General features: G+C 38.4%; 1 protein-coding gene across 3 annotated transcripts in view; it reads right to left on the reverse strand.

Annotated features, from left to right (window-relative positions):
- The window catches only part of LOC149179381 (uncharacterized), a 316,696-nt gene that overhangs the window by 132,852 nt on the left and 165,447 nt on the right, over nucleotides 1-18,397 (reverse strand). For all 3 annotated transcript variants that reach the window (XM_089420631.1, XM_089420632.1, XM_089420630.1), the window contains exon 5: nucleotides 5,509-5,595. In XM_089420631.1, the coding sequence (XP_089276757.1) occupies nucleotides 5,509-5,595 (87 nt within the window). The remainder of the gene's footprint in view (nucleotides 1-5,508; nucleotides 5,596-18,397) is intronic.

The raw sequence follows: 18,397 nt of genomic DNA on the forward strand, positions 1-18,397 counted from the left end.
GGACTATCGCATCTTGTCTTTGAAACTACTTAAGGAAAAGTTCTTACTAGGTTTTCCCCTTATAGGGGTTTTGCCCTAGTTGTTCGCTTACATCTTGTGTCTCTTGTTCTTTTGATCTTCGTATACCCATATATTGGTAATTGCTTGATAAAGCATAATATAATAAAGAAGTACAAGAATCCAACATAATTCACAAGTAATTATCAAAGAAGAGGAATCAAACCCTAATTACTACTCGCATTGATTTCTCAACAATATACACCTTTAAGAAACCATGGCATTGATAATTAGTAATTACAGGTCACTACAGGTATATAACCAAGGGGTATGTATAATTTTGTTAAGAGTTCAACATACAATAGGGTTGATTGATTGGATAGGATTTGTGAAACCCTTGTCATACAAAAACTCTAATCATGTTCCCTCATGGTAAATCGAGCCCTAGGTCTTTTAGGGTTTATAAGCAATCTAGTACTCATGAGCATGGATAAAGTTGGAACCCTTCGTCTAGGGTTAGCACCTAAGACACTAGAAGTACAACCTTTAAAGTCTCATGGTAATCGTAGATTGTCAAATAGATATCATGCTCTCGTTATTATATACTTTGCTTGGGGATAATTGTCAGTGAATATTGTAGGTATAGGAAGCAAAGGAAGATGGATGGGTTGATCCTCCGTTTTGAGAAGCATGATAGAAGGAGGGAACTATACGAAACCTTGGACCCTTAGTCACTATGATAGGTTCATGATATAGCTATGGAACTGTGGATGCCTGATACATAGCAAGGAGAAATAGAAGGTGAAAAGACCTCTACTATGGTTAAAAGATTACAGTCAAGCATTGTAATTATGACATAATGCATCAAGTTGAAAAGATGGCATCATACTAGAAGCATATCGTTGAAGCAAGAGCTCATGACATCATTAGAGAAGCTTGAAAGAATAGTTGAAGTAGAAGTCTACATGGATGTAGTTGTCATCATATAAACCCTCACATGCCCTTCAATTTTTAAAAAAATATTCACAAATAATCTTTTGCCATCATCTTAATGATTGAAGAAGGGCAAGACAATTTGACCATTTGACTTGAACAAGGAGGGTTGCCACATCATTATCCTTTTGGGGTTTTTACCCACAAATTGGTCCTACAACTTCAATCAAGCATAACTTGCAAACCGTGAAGGCTCTCGACATGCCACATACCACCGGAAACGGCTCGACGAGGGGAATCCATCAAGAATTATCTTGACACAAAAAGCCATGAATTGCCATGTCACATTAGTCGACAAAAGGCAGGGCATCTCCTGGTGCTGCTTGGGTTGACATCAATGGCAACCACATATCAACACACACTTCTACCTTCTAACCTCCCCACCCCTAGATCCAAGATCTAGGACTGTTTAGGCACTTTTGGGTGAGTTTGCAAGGGGTTGAGTTGTTGATTTTTACATTTTCTACAAAAAAAGTACCATCCTATAAAAATAGGACAAGTTATTTTACATAGCAACCTGCCTAACAGAGCACTTGTTAGATATAATTACATATTTGGTTAGAATATTTTCTATACATCAAATTTGATTTTTTACTTTCTATATTATGTTATTACTTGGTGTACTTCTTGCTATTTTAGTTTCCTTCACACTGATTTTTATAATAGAATGGTAGTAAAATCTCTTCCACTTCATCCATTTGGCCCCATTGTAAATCATTGGTATTGTAGTGGTTGGCTGAAGTCATTCATGGTAAGCCTCCAATAGCCCTTTTTCGTAGGAATTGAATTTATAGAGTGGGGATTTAAGCCGAGGTGATAATGGGTCTCTGTCTTATGGGTGTCAGTGTAGCAAATTGCCACAAGATCTTGACAACCCTATTAATCAAACTAGTAACAGGCACCTCAAGCTTCACCCTCCACTTAGACAATACAACAATATTGTCTAAGGAAATGGTATCCACATTCAGTGTCCTCTCCATTTGCCTCATCCATAGTCGAAGATTGTAATGGACATACACCATGTCATTGAGACATTAGAACTCCAATTTGTAGGAGGATCATAAAAAATTTAACGAGTCATGAGGGTCACAATATATTAGAGGGTCATAAATTACAATAAATGCATTTCCTGCACTCACATCCCAAAAGCTACAAGTTTGATTGAGGATTCTGATGGCAAATTTATGCAACCCACAACCAAGAAAAACAAATGAGGGAAAAAACCCAAAATCAGTTAAAAGTTTAAAACCCCCTGAGTTCTGCCAACCTGGCAATTTTTAGGGTCATGGCATGAAATTTTGGGAGAAATTTTCGATATTTTCCAAAACCATGTGACTTTTTGTATTAAAAAATCATGATTTTTTCGAGCCGATTTTTTGGCTACCCTTAAAACTCACAACTTTTTGGGACATCGCTGAAAAATTGCCAAGGTTATCAACATTGTTCCAAACTAACTCCTAAACTCCATCACCCAAGAGGTACCATAAGGCACTAGTCTACTAACATGTAGTAGAAGATATTTTAGTGTAGGGAAGCCTCCCTTGGCTTTGTAGAATTTGGCCAAATGAATAGGAACTTTTGGCGAGGTAACAGTGGGCACAGTCTTGTCCGGTACCACCTTAGTACCTTGTGAGGACCTTAACAAAACCACTAGTTTGGAAGGTCACATGACTCATTCGAGTGATGCATTTTACATAATGTGAATGGTGAGTATACATTTGAAAAGGACAATAGCCCATCTCTAGCAGATGTAGTCCAAATACTTGATGATTCTTTGTTCTTTAAAGCCACTAAGGAACTCTTGCATTTATTATTTATAGTTTTCTTTGACAATGTGGAAATAAAAAAGTTTAGTTCTTTTTGATCCTATAGGACCAAATATGATATTCTTTCTCTTTATTTGTCTTCTCCGTCCTTATTTTGCATGACCAGCACTCTAACAAAAGCTCATATAGGCTTGCCACTTGATGTAATGAGCCATGGATAATCCTTAATGGGCTTTTTGGTAGTAGTTTTGTTGATGTTTGTAGCTCGGGTAGGTACTTTTGCACAAGCCTTATTGTCTAGGCATGAAGTCACCCACGGATATTCTTAGGCACACTTGCTTAAGTGTGAGCAAGTTGCTAATGTAACTTAGACTAAGTTTTTAACTTAGGAAAAGCACATAATTATTATGTTGGCTAATTGAGCTAAAGTAAACTTAGGAAAAGATTTTAATGATTATGTTTTAATCTCAATCACTTTAGAAATTAGGGTTAGGGATTTAGCTCAGTGTAAAGTTATAAAAGCAAGACTAAGGAGAGGAGACGACACACCATATAGCAGCACAAGACATTGAGAGAGGCATCTCAATAAGGAGTGTTGAAGGAATTAAATTCTGGTGTGCCGAGTGCAAGCAAGTGCAAAAGGGGACCATTGGAGATCCAAATCAGCCGAGAATCGATCTAGGGCTTGATCTGTTGAATCACATCCAAAGCATTGTATATCTGTAATTTTCTCATATGGGCAATTATCCCAGGACAAGAGCCCAAGTAAGTTCATATTTTAATGAAGAACCTCTGATTGGGCAGAATCCATCTAGGTCATTGTGATTGAGATTGGTTATGTGAAATTTTGTTTCTGCTAATTAAGTTAAGAACTTAGTTGTGCTTTCAATCACTTGATCTGCAATCTCCTAGGTTTATGAATTGTTGAGTGCTAGTTTCAAAGAAAAATTAAAAGGTTTTATGCCCTTTTACAACAGTTACATCAAGATGCAACCCTCTATTGGAAAATGTAACTAGTTTCGGTCTTCATAATTTGTATCATTATGTATTTCATGTAAAAAGCAAAAGAAGAAAAAGAATTATTACATTCAAACATGGGTTTCATGCTCAAGTCGCATTGTTATTAAGGTAAAGCATGTTCTTCATGCTTCTAGGGTTCTTTGGGTCAAAAGAATATTTGTTATAAGTCAAACTATTGTACTAGAGTCAAGTCCTAATATTTTGTCCCCACAAGACCAAGTCAGCCCTGGAATGGACCCATTCGACCTCCTGGATGTGTATAAATAGAGGACAATTTGACCTCATTTAAAGACAAGCAAGCATTTTCAATTTTTGTGCCAAGAAGAGAGAGAAATACCAGCGAAAAAGTCAACCGAGAGAGCAAAGATCAAAGAAGCAAGTAATCTCCCACACATGCGAAGAATCTGCCCTAGAATCTGCCACACGTGCGAGAATTTCAGAAATTGCAGGGGCCGAAAATTGCAGACCTAATTGCAGGGGCCAAAAATCTGAAGTTTGAGCAAGTTTGGAAGGCTTTGACTATTGTTGATTTGAGTTGACTTTGACTTGTTGAAAGAGCTTGGAAGGAGGGATGACTTGGGTCTTGTGGGAGGTCTTGGTCTTGGTGTTTGGGTCTTGGATTTCTCACTTTGATCTGATTCTATAAGAAGAGAAGATTTGACTAATTTTCCCCCTCGTGGGGTTTTGCCCTGGCTTGGAGCCTATATCTTGTGTTCACTTTCTTTTTGTGATCTTCATGGTTTATGGTTTTGGTAATTGTTTGATGAAAGGAACATAATAAAAGTAATGAGAAATCAATATATCTTCACAAGCAATTATCAAGTAAAGAGAAATCACCCTAATTGCTGCTCTATATATTTCTCAACACCGTGCACTTGATCAATCCATAACACTATACATTTTTCTATTTCCACATTGCATATTATGCAGGGCATCAAAAATTAAAATAAAATATCATTCAGTGAGCACTATGTGTTTGTCCAGCATCTCAAATGATAGTTTCGAATTCTTACAAAGATACATGCTTTTAAAATTGCAATCTGCAGGGACAATTACCTGAAGAAGAATTGTACTTGTTTGTTCAAGCATTTCATATACAGGTTTGCATCAATAATATTCACTCAGCTAGTCTGTTATATTTGAGCATCTAACATTTTCAAGAAAGGCTTCTGATAATAATCTGCTTTCGAGAGGTTTGGAGCCTGGATCTGTTGTATAGTTAATAGATCATATTCCTGTTAAGTTGATAACACAGTTTGGCCATGGAAAATTCAGTGCTGGAACATAAATGCCCTAAAAATACTAAAATGTGAAGCCAGTATTTCTTCATGATTATTGTATCTTAGTGATTTTTGTTCAATTTCCAGTAAAAATATTTTAAAGACTGTTTTACGAAATTAGTAAAACATTATTATTACATGAAAAGAAGAGTTATCAGGGAATTCAAAGCTCAAACATCACAAGTTGTCATTTTCTTAACTGTACAAAAAGGTCAATTTGTCATTTAAGTTCAACCCCAATGGAGCCTTTGATGTTCCTAAGAATAGTATTGTTATGATGGAGTTTCAAGAGAATTATCTGCATCGCTCAAATAACATAGAAAGGCAATTTTATCTAGTTCTAGAATCAAAATCAAATCTTTACCAAAATGCTTTTATGAGGTAATGATCAGCAAGATTAACAATCCTGCATATGCATAAATAGAAAGTGCATACACACACAGAGATTGAACCTTGAAACCAGATCGTTGAACTGCTATAGCAACTGCTTGAAACTGAGGATAGTCCTTCAATTTGGAAACTACGTAAGACCTTCCAATCTGCATCCAATTTCAAGTGAAAGAGGACATATGAGTTGAATGTAATTCCTCTGGTATGATGTGAACAATAACCACTGATTAAAAATCTACATGAATCCCTATAGTAGATGAAGTAAATAGAATATGTTACAGGACAGGTAATTAAGTGATATATTGAAAAATACAACGAAATTAGTAAACAGTGAGAAAAAGTCCATCATTATCACTACTGGCAACATCTGGGACCACTCTGAACTGAGAATGAAAGAAATGATCTCAAAATGCAGCAGAGCTGCAGAGGTCATGCTTCCTAGCTCCAGTTCTAATATGACAATCAGCTAGAAGATGAATGACTACGCTTAGAAAGCTATACTAGGGATCTAAGGTGCCCTTCTCTCATTAGTTCACTCTTCCTTGCTGTTTCCTATCCCACTGTGCACAAAAGGAATTCCTACATAAGAATTACAGTTCAGCCTCAATTGGAGAACTTCAGACAAGTGATTATTAATTAGATTAGAATTCGTTAGGTCAAAAGGTACATAATTTGAATTTGTAAATCCTACTATAGGAGAATATTGTGACAGTAAATCTCACCTCTCTTGCTTGCCATTCCCCCTAACTCCCACTGACCAAATTTTGTGCTCTTATTATATCTGATGAAATATATGGTGTACAGTTCGGCAATTTATTTCATGCGCTTTGCTTCATGTGTGAGCATTTCATTATTGTTCACCTGTGCACATGTCAATTGGTATTAGATCCTAATGATTAGGCCATGTTAGGCCTCTGCAATGCAGGTCATTCTTGGAGCTTCTACCATCCAAAATTCCACCTTAAACTCTCAACACAACCAAGACCTCAAGCAACTTCTGCTATATGAGTAACAGCCCGACATTTACAGGTAACTAATGTGCTTCCCCCTTAAATTTGTAAGATTTCCCAAACCAGAAGAATTTCTAGAACTATTCCATGTTTTTTGGAAAATTCCAGGCAGAAATTCTGCTGACCCTACAATTTTGCTCATTCTGGTTCAAAACCAATTAAATACAAAATTGTGAAATCCCTACAATAATTCTGTTTCTGTGGGAACTTTTCCAACATAATTTCTATTCTGCAACAAGAATATCATGGGGACCTCACAATCTGAAGGCCCTGCTGATCTGTTATTAATGTGGTGGTTAAAAGGTTGACTTGGGTGTAAGCAGATCTGGGCTTCCTCGTTCCCTATGCTCCACCCAGGATCATACAACCAGCCCCTCTTAGCCCCAGCAACTTCCAGAAGATATCCTCTGCCAACGAATGGGCCCCTTCAAAGTTATATATGATTCCAATGAGCAGCCTATATCACAGTCCTCTCATTTGTCCTAAGCAGCCAGCTCTAGCTCCAGCAAACCTTGACATACTCTCCTCTGTTTGGCACCAATAATTTCTTCTACTTACACCTTTATATCTTTTCTTAGCTAGATACTTAGTTCTTTATCTTTTCGCTTTCAATATTGACATAGGAATTGGTTTTGTACTCCAATTTTTGTATCTATACTAATGTTCTCCTTTATTCCCATTGAATCTTGACATATTTTCGTGGTCATTTGTCAGACATTAATAAAATTATGTTATCTTATCTTCTTAAAGGTCCCTTGTAATATGGTGCTTAGAAGGTAGCCTGGCGGTCCATAATTAATTGTTGAAGCTTGTGGTAGCTTCAGAAGGTCTTCTACATAGGCTTGGCGTCATAGCATGTGGAAGATCATTAATAAAATTATCTTATCTTATCTTCCTAAAGGTCCCTTGTAATATGGTGCTTAGAAGGTAGCCTGGCAGTCCATAATTAATTGTTGAAGCTTGTGGTAGCTTCAGAAGGTCTTCTACATAGGCTTGGTGTCTTAGCATGTGGAAGATGATTTATTGCCTCTTTAGGTGCTTGCTTGGTGGAGTAAGTGATTTATGTCTTCTTTCCTAAGTCTAACTTAGGAAAAGTACAATAATTAAAGTCAATTAATTATTGTGGACTATTAAGTCATTTTCTAAGGATAAATAATTTAATTATTTAAGTGACTTAGAAATAATCTCAACCATTGATCTCCAAGATCTTCTAGAAGGGAGATTAGGGTTAGGGATTTCGGCTTAATGAAGATTATAAAAGAAGCCTAGCAAAGAGGTAAAGACACAAGAACACAAGAGAGAGAGGAGGTTAAAACATTTTTTGGGAAATTGATTTTCTCAAGAAGGAGAGAGCAAATTCTCTAGAGCATGAGGCTCACTTCGACTAAAGAGAAGGAAGAAGAATACAGGGATAAGTCCAGGGTGTTTCTAAGAGGCCATTTTGCTAGTAATTGGACAGGCCGAATTGTTGAAGTGAGAAGGAGGAACAATTGTTGGGGAGGTCGATTTGCTAGGGCCAAGTGGTGAGTGCGCAGAGGTCAAGTGAGAGCTAGGTGCAGAGGCTGATGTTCTGGTGAGAAGTGGGCCAATATTCTTCAGACCGAATTCCTTCAAAGGTCGATTTCCAGTTGGCCGATTTTCTTTCGGCCAAATTATTCCAGTGGGGTCGAGTTGTAGGTTCCAATCATTGTATTTTTTCTTTGTAAATTCTCTGTGGTTTGAAACCCTGATTTTCTAGAATAATGAATGACGAAAAATTGTTGCTGGTGAATTATTTCTATTGCAATGTGTGATTGACCTCTTCGACGTATTTCCGCGGCATATGTTTCTAAATGTGATTTTATTTTTCAGTAATTCAAGATTTATTTTGTTGATTAAATAAATTGTTGGGAATAAATAATTATTGTGAGGGGCTAGTATTAGGAGATTTAACATGATATCAGAGCTTTCTCGATAACTCTAAGAGACGGATCTGAAATCACTAGAGTTTGCAGTAGTGAGTTTCTCTTTTTTTATGTCAACAAAATTATTTTAAAATTTTGCAGTTGGATTTTGTGGTAGTGGTCGATTTGTGAAGATGTCATCACTGAGTAGTTTGCGATATGAAGACAAGTTGGATGGGGTTGCTAATTTAAGTCCCTGGAAGGAGCAAATTACCATGATTCTGAATATGAATGGTTCGTGGGATCTTGTGAACATAGACATTCAGGTTTCTTCAAATCCAAAACTTGCAATGGGGCATAATCTCAAAGATATGAAATCAAGGTGTATAATTTTGGATGGTGAGAGGGATCACATGATTCCTCAAATATCAAGTAAGTATATTGGACGTTCGACGTGGGTAGCTCTGACTGTTCTTTATCAGAGCACAAATGAGAACAAGAAAATGGTGCTACGGGAGAAATTAAACAACCTCAGAATGAATAGATTTGAGACCATAACACCTTACCTCACGAGGATCCAACAGGCCCGTGATGAGCTTGCAGTTATTGGGGAAGTTGTGATTGATTCAGAGCTAGTGAAAGTTGCTCCTAAGGGTTGCGTTAAGCATTGGACCACCTTTGTGGATGGGATCCTTGTTAGGCAACAACTTACTAATTAGAGCCAGTTGTGGGATGACTTCATCCAAAAAGAGATTTGGGATAACTCACTGACTAGAGGGCAGTGAAAGGGTATTGAAGAGAAAGATGAGCTTGCTCTTGCTACACAAGCGAAAAAAGGCAAAGGGAAGGCCAAACAAAACTAGAGTGGAGGAGGACCTTCACAGAATAAAAAGGAGGACATGAGAAAATTCAAATGCTTTGCATTTCACAAGCTCAGGCATCTTGCCAGTCAGTGTCCTAACAAGAAGGGCAAGGGAAACACCGCTACAACAATCACTACACAGATGGATGAGATCGCTAAAAAGTTCAAGAAAAACTTTGCCTTGGTGTCATACCTTTCTGGAACCATCACAAGAGGTGTCTGGCTTGTGGATAGTGGAGCATTTCGTCGCATGACAAAATCTTGAGACGACTTCACCGATATGACCGGGGAGCCTAGGGATACACATGTAGAGCTTGGTGATAAGGACAAGTATGCAGTAGAAGGCAATAGCAATATTGAGTATAAGATGGACTCAGGTGGTATCATGGAGGTGAACAGAGTATTGTACATACTAGGTCTAGAGAAGAATCTCCTTTTAGTTCGGCCATAGAAGACAGAGGACTAGAAGTCAGTTTTACTGGAGGTGACATGGTTGTTGGGCTAAAAGGAAATGGTCCCAACAAGAAGCGAGTGATTGGGAGAATGGAGAAGGATCTCTATCTATTGAGAAGATAGCCAGTGAAGCTCTCATACATGAGAGTGACAACTAGAGTGAGATATGGCATAGGAGGATAGGACACCTACACTACAAAGATCTCCCTATGTTGCAAAGAATGGTTACAGGGTGTCCAGAGATCAAGGTGGGGCAGGATGGAGTGTGTAAAGGGCGCGCGCTTGGAAAGAAGGCCAATGTTGTGTCTCATCACAATGAGACTAGGGCTAAGGGGGTGCTAGACTTGGTGCACTCTGACATTTGTAATTTTGTAGTCCTATGTCTGTGACATCGATCAAAGCGTCTTTGTACTTTACAACATTCATAGATGACTCTTCTAGAAAAATTTGCATCTACTTCTTGAAGACCAAGGATGAGGTCTTCGATTAGTTTGAGGATTTCAAAGCTCTTGCTGAGAACCAGACTGGGAAGAAGATTAAGGTGTCGAGATCAAATAATGGGGCAAGTATACCTCCAAGGAGCTCCAGGATTTTTGCAAGGCAACAGGGATTAAGGAGGAGCTCATAGTACCTTACAACCTCAGCAGAATGGGGTTGCTAAGAGGAAAAACAGGACCATAATGGAGGCAAAGAGGTCAATGATTTATGATCAAGGATTGCCTATGCTTTTGTGGGCAGAGGCATGCAATACAGTTGTATATGTGCAGAACAGGAGTCCTCACAAGAAATTGCAGGACCTGACTCCTAAGGAGATGTTTACAGAAGTGAAACCAGATGTGAGCCATGTGTGCATCTTCAGTTGTCCATTCTATGTCCACAAGGCAATCGAAGCACATAACTTAGCAATTGTATAGTCAGTTCATCATAGAAATTGAGGAGGGTGTGGTGCATTAGATGCTTAGGCCAAACAGCAAGAGAACAACACAAACTTCGAGGAGATGAGCACAAAATTGAAGGGGATTTCTACTACATTAATTGTAGTCTGCAGTTGGGCACAACTTTCAAGAAGATTCATACAGCATTAGATGTTATTGATGTTGATTTGGGGTAGCATCGGATGTGCTCTAAGCCTCAAAATTTGCAGGGAGGCTTAGACACACGCATTCTCCAATACCCAGAAATCATTTTGGGAAATTCCACCGGGAGACAGTTTTATTAAAATAATTAATTATTTTTAATGGGACCCTAAGTCTAAACTTAAGAAATTAAAATAATTAAAGGGTATTAATATAAATTGTGGGTGAAACTTCTAGAAGAAGGCGGAGATCAAGTCAATATGATCCTAGCCATTGATTAGAATCTAATCTGGGTCGTTGATTGATCAACGAGAGGATTATAAGAGGAAGCTTGATGGGCACTTGGAGAACACACCGAGAGATCAAGAGATCGAATTTCTGAAGTGAGAAGTTCTCAGGAGGAAATTCTGATCGAGTAGATTTCTTGTAGTTGAGAGGCAAGGATATCATCCGAAGAGAGAGATTTTCTCAACCGGAGAATCATCAGCAGAGAGAGGCAAAGAGTGATCCAGCAGCTCTCACGCAGAGGCTGACGCAGGGCCACGCAGAGGGTGAGAGAGAGTCTGAAATTTTGCAGCAAAGTCAATTTCAGAAGCCGGGAGCCGTGGTGTGAGACAGAGAAGCTAAGAGCAGTGACTCCAGGCAGCAAGTCGATCAGTTGGCTCGTTGATGCAGTCCCTAGAGGGGTTGACACAGGGGCTGCTTGAGGCCAGCGCAGGGCCTGTCAAAGGCACCTCATCCAGTGTCCGGATCAGCCATGATTTTTCTCAATGATTGTGTGAGGTAATCTCACAAATATTTTTGCCAGTATTTCTCTTCTATAACTAAATAACCCTTGAGGTATTCAGAGATGTATTCAGAATTTGCTACTACTTAATAATAATAAGCCCTCAGAACTGTTGAACCAGTTTTCCCGCATTGGGTTTTTCTGGGGACATTTGTCCAAAAATAATGGTGTTATTGTGTTCTATTTTCTTTCTTGCTCATCTCTTGTTTCAGCATATAAATTAATTAAGTGAAGGTTGCAGTGTATGTATTTCAATATTTGTCGTAGGAAACTGCAAATAACTTGTTCATCTAACAAGTAGGAGAAATATCATCAGTTGCTGCAGTAGGGATTTTGCCATTTTGGTTTAGGAATTTTCACAATCGATTGGTATAACAGATTGCACATTGTTCTAAGCAAAGGACTATACAAAAATCGAGGCAAGTAAGGCACGATTTTCAAGGCAACAGAGACACAGACTTCCCGTAGGATTTTTTCCAAGTTCATTTGACCAAAAACAATTGTGTCAATTTTTTGTCTGAATGATTGTATTTCATCTCAGCAAAATGAAAAGGAGAAGTAGATTCTATATGTTTCAATTTTTTAAATTGTTCATGTTTATGACAACAGCATAATAAATGTGTGTTGAGGATTAAACTTGACGAGGAATCACTAAACTTGGAACCAAGGAGGGTCTACACAAAGTTTCTACAATTAATATTCCAAACTCGGATCACCTTTTGATATCTAACTAGACCAAGTCCCATAAAAGTGTTCCCTACCTTGATAAATGTGGTTAATGGTCATCCCTATTAGGTGTTTCCAACCCCTAAGCAGAAGCGACATTTCCAAAGTTGACCCCTTAATCATTAGGTATTAGAGTAAGTGAGTGGCAATAAAGGAGGAAAAGGCTTCATGGCCAAGTGCTATGGTCAAGCGGATCAGCTAATGGGGAGTCGACATCCTGAGTGTATAGATGAAAATGGAGAGAGCAATCATGAAGGCATGAGTTACCCTACTTGGCCTATTTTTTCCACCCCTCTAGTACACCTTTTACTTCTTCCTGATAATGCTTTGTATTACCGTGCATAGCTCAAGGGTTAGAGCTTTCTCTCTGTGATGTAGCATATAATTTTACCCCTTAAGATGAGGCAATTTATCGCTCGTCAAGGTTGGGACATGCAAGAGTTCCTTTGATGTAATGGAGCATCAAGTGCTCAAAAATAGGGTGATGGCTAATAAGGAGGGTAGAGCTCAAGCTTGACTTTTTCCTACGCACAAATTTATGTTCCAGACATCTTTTGCATTTCGATTTCCTTCCTTTTCTTTCATTGTGGCCATAATATGCTTTTCATTCTTTTAGTTGCATCAACCTCCAGGGCAAAGTTTCCTGGGCCTTCTCAAGGATGTGGATAAGTAGGTGCCACATCCCAATGAACCAATGACAAGTTAGACCTGAATAATGGAAGTGATATAAGGGACTCGTAATGTGGTAATGGAAAGTGTCAAGTATGATGCAAGAGAAAATAAACATGGTATTTCAATCCAAAATTTCCAAGTAGTGCCCCTCCTATAACCTTAAGCCCTCAAGGGAGGTCCCACTAGACTAGGGCTAAACATTAACCCCCTAGTAAGGTGAGGGAACAAACTTACATTCAAGATTGATCAATCTTCTAGATCGCCTATTTATCGATACTAAATGCCCAAAACAAACAAGTATAAGCACCCAATTGCAAAATGATCAAAGTATCTTTTCAACAGAAGACCACCTTCATCCAGGAGATAATGTTGAATGGTGTGCTACATGGTTGATGTAGATGGTGGGAGGCATATGGCATATCATCATCAATAAGTGAATATCCAGGCTTGTTGGTTGGCTCGCTGTCCAATGTAGGAAAAAAAATTTCTTCTATAGGGTTACCCATTTTGGGGGCTAACAGGTCTAACCCAGAATTTTCCAGAGTTAAATAATATGGAGGAAGATTGTGTTGGGTGCAAATTTGTTGTTGTAGCATGATTGGTCTCTCCATTTTATTTCCATTGCATTTTATTTTCTGAGTTAATACCAATGTGTTTATTTTATCAACAATTTCAGAAATATTTGAGATAAATATTTTCTAGGTTTTTAATATAGTGTTGAAGCAAAGTAAATCAAATCTAGTATAAAATAATTTAACACAATACATTGACCATTAACTTCTGCTGTAATATATCCCTTGCTTGCAATGAAAGCCAAGGTTTGAAATAAAATCACTTAATTTTCAACGAAACTCTTTTATGTAGTTAGAGTTTGAGGTTGAAAATGTAAAATGATCTTAACTTCTACTATAGTCTTAGATTTGCTATTACAATTCCATGTATAAAACCACAAAGCTTCTTTGTATTAAATATGTAATGTCCTCTACGAATTGAGGACGAATGGGACTCATTAGCCTATCCATCCCCGTAGGCTATAGTCCACCAAATACGAGAAAACCCCCAAAATACCGATTACTGGGCAAGTTTTGGGGCAGGTGGGAAAAAAAACCCAGGATTTGGGTTGTAAGTAAGATTTACTCAATCGTTTAAGAAGATGAAACCCCTCAATAAAATCTATAAATAGAAGAGGATTGAATTCATTTTGGAGCATCAAGTGTGGATCAATTCATTTGTTCTTGAACATTAGCTCTGATGGTTTTAGACCCCTTCTCTCTCTTGTCAATTTCAGTGGTGAAAGATTCCACCCTAGTTCACATCCTCTAGTTGTTTCTTTGTTGGGCACAAGGGTTCTCTGGCTGGGCAACAGATTTGGTTGGGTATTGGTCTTTGGGCATAGAATTTCTATCAAAGGCTAGCGAATATTTGTTGGTTAAGGCATTTCATTGGGTACAAGTGACCAATTGGGAAGACAACAAAGATACTTTAGAATCCATAATGATAGCGAAGTTATGTTAAATTCTCCTAAAGGAAGAACCAAAGTTCATACTCTCTGTGACAGCAAACTTCTTTGACATAGGAATCAGTCTAAGGAACGGCAAGATTTCCCCCTTCTACCTTGGCAATGATCTGTGGGAGAAATCTAGAAGCGATATTGAATTGAGGAGTTCTCAAGAAGATCTCTCTACAAGAATAAATTCGATCTTTCTAAGATCTTACAAGATCAAACCCTTGTTTGGGAACAATTTCGTTTGTCTATCGTGAATTTCTTGGAGTGACCAGGATTCTGGAATGAAGGTGCTTGAAGTAGGTGGCTCCAGTTGAGACCTAAAGCGTGGAGGATTCCTACTCAATGTGCAAATTAGTCGTGTAAGTTCCAGTTTAGACGCACTGAAAGCAAAGTTTATTACACAGGCCACAAAGTATTCCTTGGTGTTCGACCCTCCTAATGGAAGCTACAAGCAACAGACACATGGTTTGTATTTGAAAATTACAGCGAACTAATGAGTTGTCGATACTATCCGCTCTCAGATCGTGCCAAGTCGAAGTCTCATAAGTGACGCGTCAAGAGTTGGAGTCCATTCTAGTGATGAGTCTGCATTTTGAAGGGGTCTAAAATATTTTGTGATACAACTTCTGAGCAAAGCCCGAATATTTAAGTGACAATATTCAAGTGCAATTTAATTTTTTGGGTTCGTGCATTGAATGTATTTCTTTCTAATTAATTTGGTATTCTCAACTTAGTATGGTTTATTATTGAAATGACATCCCATTGTTGCATTGGGTCCACAGTCCATAACAGTTTATGGCATGAATTATATTATATATGGGATTATTGCACTTTTAAATTATTTGAACTCTTTCCCTGTTTTATTATCACATTATTGCACCATTCCAATGAAAGGACATAATAACAGTATTATCTGAAGAAGAAAGTTGCAGAAACCATAGTGGAAAATTGCCCTAGAATATTACAAAATAGCACAAGTTTGACTAAAATCTATGCACTATATCAAAAGATATCCAATCTACAAAAATCATGGCCATTATTGGGACCAAAAAAACAAAAAACTAAAAAAAGGCTAATTTTAAAGCAAGAATAACTCCACTTCCCTAACTCCATTTTAGAATATTCTCTTTTTTATAATTGGGTATTTTCTGAGAAGAATTCTGGTATGTGGCTAGTTTCTTCACATTCTACTTAGGAAGTTTCAGGAATCGCCATAAATGTTGTCATTGTCTTTTTTCCATCAAAGATCTATGAAAAAAAAACATGTTCGCTATGTGCTTGTTACCACTCAAACTAGCAGCATGGCCTACAAGGGACTCCTATGTAGGCTCAGAAGCCCAACAGTCATGTCTATTCAACCTCAACATTTACATATAAATACAAGGAGCATTTTCCTCATTTGGACAATTCAATTCACTCATCTTCTCTCTCTCTCCTACGCATAAAAGGAGCCTCTCTCTCTCTCACACGTGTGGCTGAAAGTAAGAGGTCCTAGGGCAAGGAAGACGCAGAAAGAAGGACGCTATGGCAGCAGGTCATCTCTTTGACCAGCATTGACCTTCCAGAAGTGTGGATTGGGTGTGGTTGCCTCTAAATCGAGGTGATCTGAACTCTGGTTTGACCGGTGTTGACTGCCCTAGTTTAGGGTTGCAAGTTGACTTCAAAAATCTGCAAATTGACTGAACTATTGGGGTTGTTCAAGGGTTGTTTCTTCAGGCTGTTCGAGGACAAGTTCACTGGAAATTGACCAAGTATTTTAGAGGTTAATTTCAGCTAGTTTGACCAAGTTTGACTTTGTTGATCTAGGGTTTGCTGCTGCTGATATAAAATTACAGAATTCAGATTTTGTACTATTTCTCTTTGTTGAACTATTGAAGATAAAAGAAGATTTGATCAAAGGGTTTCCCCGCATTGGGGTTTGTCCCTGGCTAGCCGCCACATCTTGTGCCTCTTGTCTTGGCTTGTTTTCTGTTGATCATTTAATGTTCTATCTGCACATTACTTAATGTATATGTGATTCCTAATCTATGGCTAATAAAAAAAAATAGGTAAACTTCTCTAAGCATAGAACATACCATAATTTAACATGGTATTAGAGCTGAGGTGAAGACAAAGCCCAAGCAAGAGCAAGAGCAAGAGCAATCACCGAAGAGAAGGTTGGCAAGGCTATCTTAAAAAAAAATCTTGGGGTCCTCAACGCACTTCCCTGTTGAAGACAAACTCCATGAGAAGTCTGACTATCATGGATGGAAGATGTCTCTCGATCTAACATTAGAAGAGCAAGAAGTGTTGGACCATGTGAGAGGCGGGATTGTTGAGCCTCCGTCAAATGCATCCGTTGTTGCTAGGAGCAAATGGACCAAGGGAGAAGTCAAAGCAAGGAAGATCATTCGGGACTCTATCGACAAGCACTTGGTGGCCTATGTTTCCGAGCTGAACACCTCCAAGGAAATCTACGATAGACTGGTGAGTTTATTTAAAGTTAATGATGCAAATCAAGTCTTGTTTTTTAGAAATAAGCTGAAGGAAATTAAGAAGGGCAAAGATGAGAGTATGCAAGCATATTTCTTAAGGATCACCAAGATCAAGAACAATCTCCCATCTATTGGGGAAGTAATTCCTGACAGGGAAATGTCACTCACAACTCTTAGAGGACTGCCATCTGAATGGTATATATTCAGGATTACTCTTCTCAACAATAACGTAATTCCTGGATTTGAGGAATTAATGGCCAGATGCATTCAAGAAGAAACGAGGATGGAAGATCAAGAAATGCCCATACTTAAAGGTCATCCCTCTGCCTTTTCTTCTCATACTAAAAGAAGAAACAATTCTGGGGCTAAATTCAAAGGAAAGGCTGGACCAAAGGGTGGAAGAAAAGGACGATGTTAGAATTGCAATAAAACAGGTTATTATGCAAGGGAGTGCCCTGATAAAAGGGACTCACATAGGGACGATGATCAAAATCCCTCTCAAGGCAATCAAAGGAATGGCAGGTCAAATGCAGAGGTAAAAGAAGTGTCGGAAATCAAGGAAGAGGACAACCAGTCAAGAAGGCAAGAAATTCCAGATATGAATCTAACACTGTTAACAATAAACAAGATGAATATTATCTACCAGCAGCTCTATCTACTACTGCTCCCTCGGACTCGCTGGGAAATTGGCTTATTGATAGTGGTGCCTCAAGGCACTTCACTGGTTACAAAGAAGCTCTCTATAATTTGATAGAGAAGGAAACCAACCTAGAAATTGTTCTTCGAGATAATTCAAAATATCCCGTGAAAGGCGTAGGAAATCTCACTCTTCAATTGAATCAGGGTAATACCATCCACTTACAAGATGTATTATATGTACTTGATCTCAAAAAGAACCTGGTGTCCATTTCGGCAATGGAAGACAAAGGCTACAAGGTGGCCTTCAGCAATGGCAAGGTACGTGTATGGAAAAAGAACTTTAAAGATGCTTTTACTCTTGGGTTTCGAGTTCATTCATTATATCAAGTCTGTGGAAGTCCGCTGGGTGTCATGTCTTGTGACACATCTCTTCAGTCTGAACTATGGCATCGAAGGTTTGCTCACCTTCATTATAAAGCTCTACCAGATGTAAGAAAAATGGTGACCAGGACACCTAAGTTCAGATTAGAGCAAGGTGTATGTCCAAGATGTGCCGAAGGGAAGCTCAAAAGGGGACCATTCCCCTCAAGCCAAAGCAAGACCTTCGATATATTGCAGTTGGTTCACTTACACATATCTGTTATGATGCCTGTGAACTCCTTGGGAGGATATTTATATTACCTCACTTTTACAAATGATTATTCTCGCAAGACTTGGATATACTTCTTGAAAAAGAAGGATGAAGTGTTCTCCTAGTTTCAGCACTTCAAAGCCTTGACCGAGAATCAAACCGAAAAGAAGATCAAGATCTTATGGACTAATAATGGGACTGAATATGAATCCAATGAGTTTCATGACTTTT

This window comes from Pinus tabuliformis, chromosome 4_1 (assembly GCF_031772625.1).
Source record: "Pinus tabuliformis cultivar Carrire ecotype Pingquan chromosome 4_1, CPIR1, whole genome shotgun sequence".
NCBI lineage: Eukaryota > Viridiplantae > Streptophyta > Pinopsida > Pinales > Pinaceae > Pinus > Pinus tabuliformis.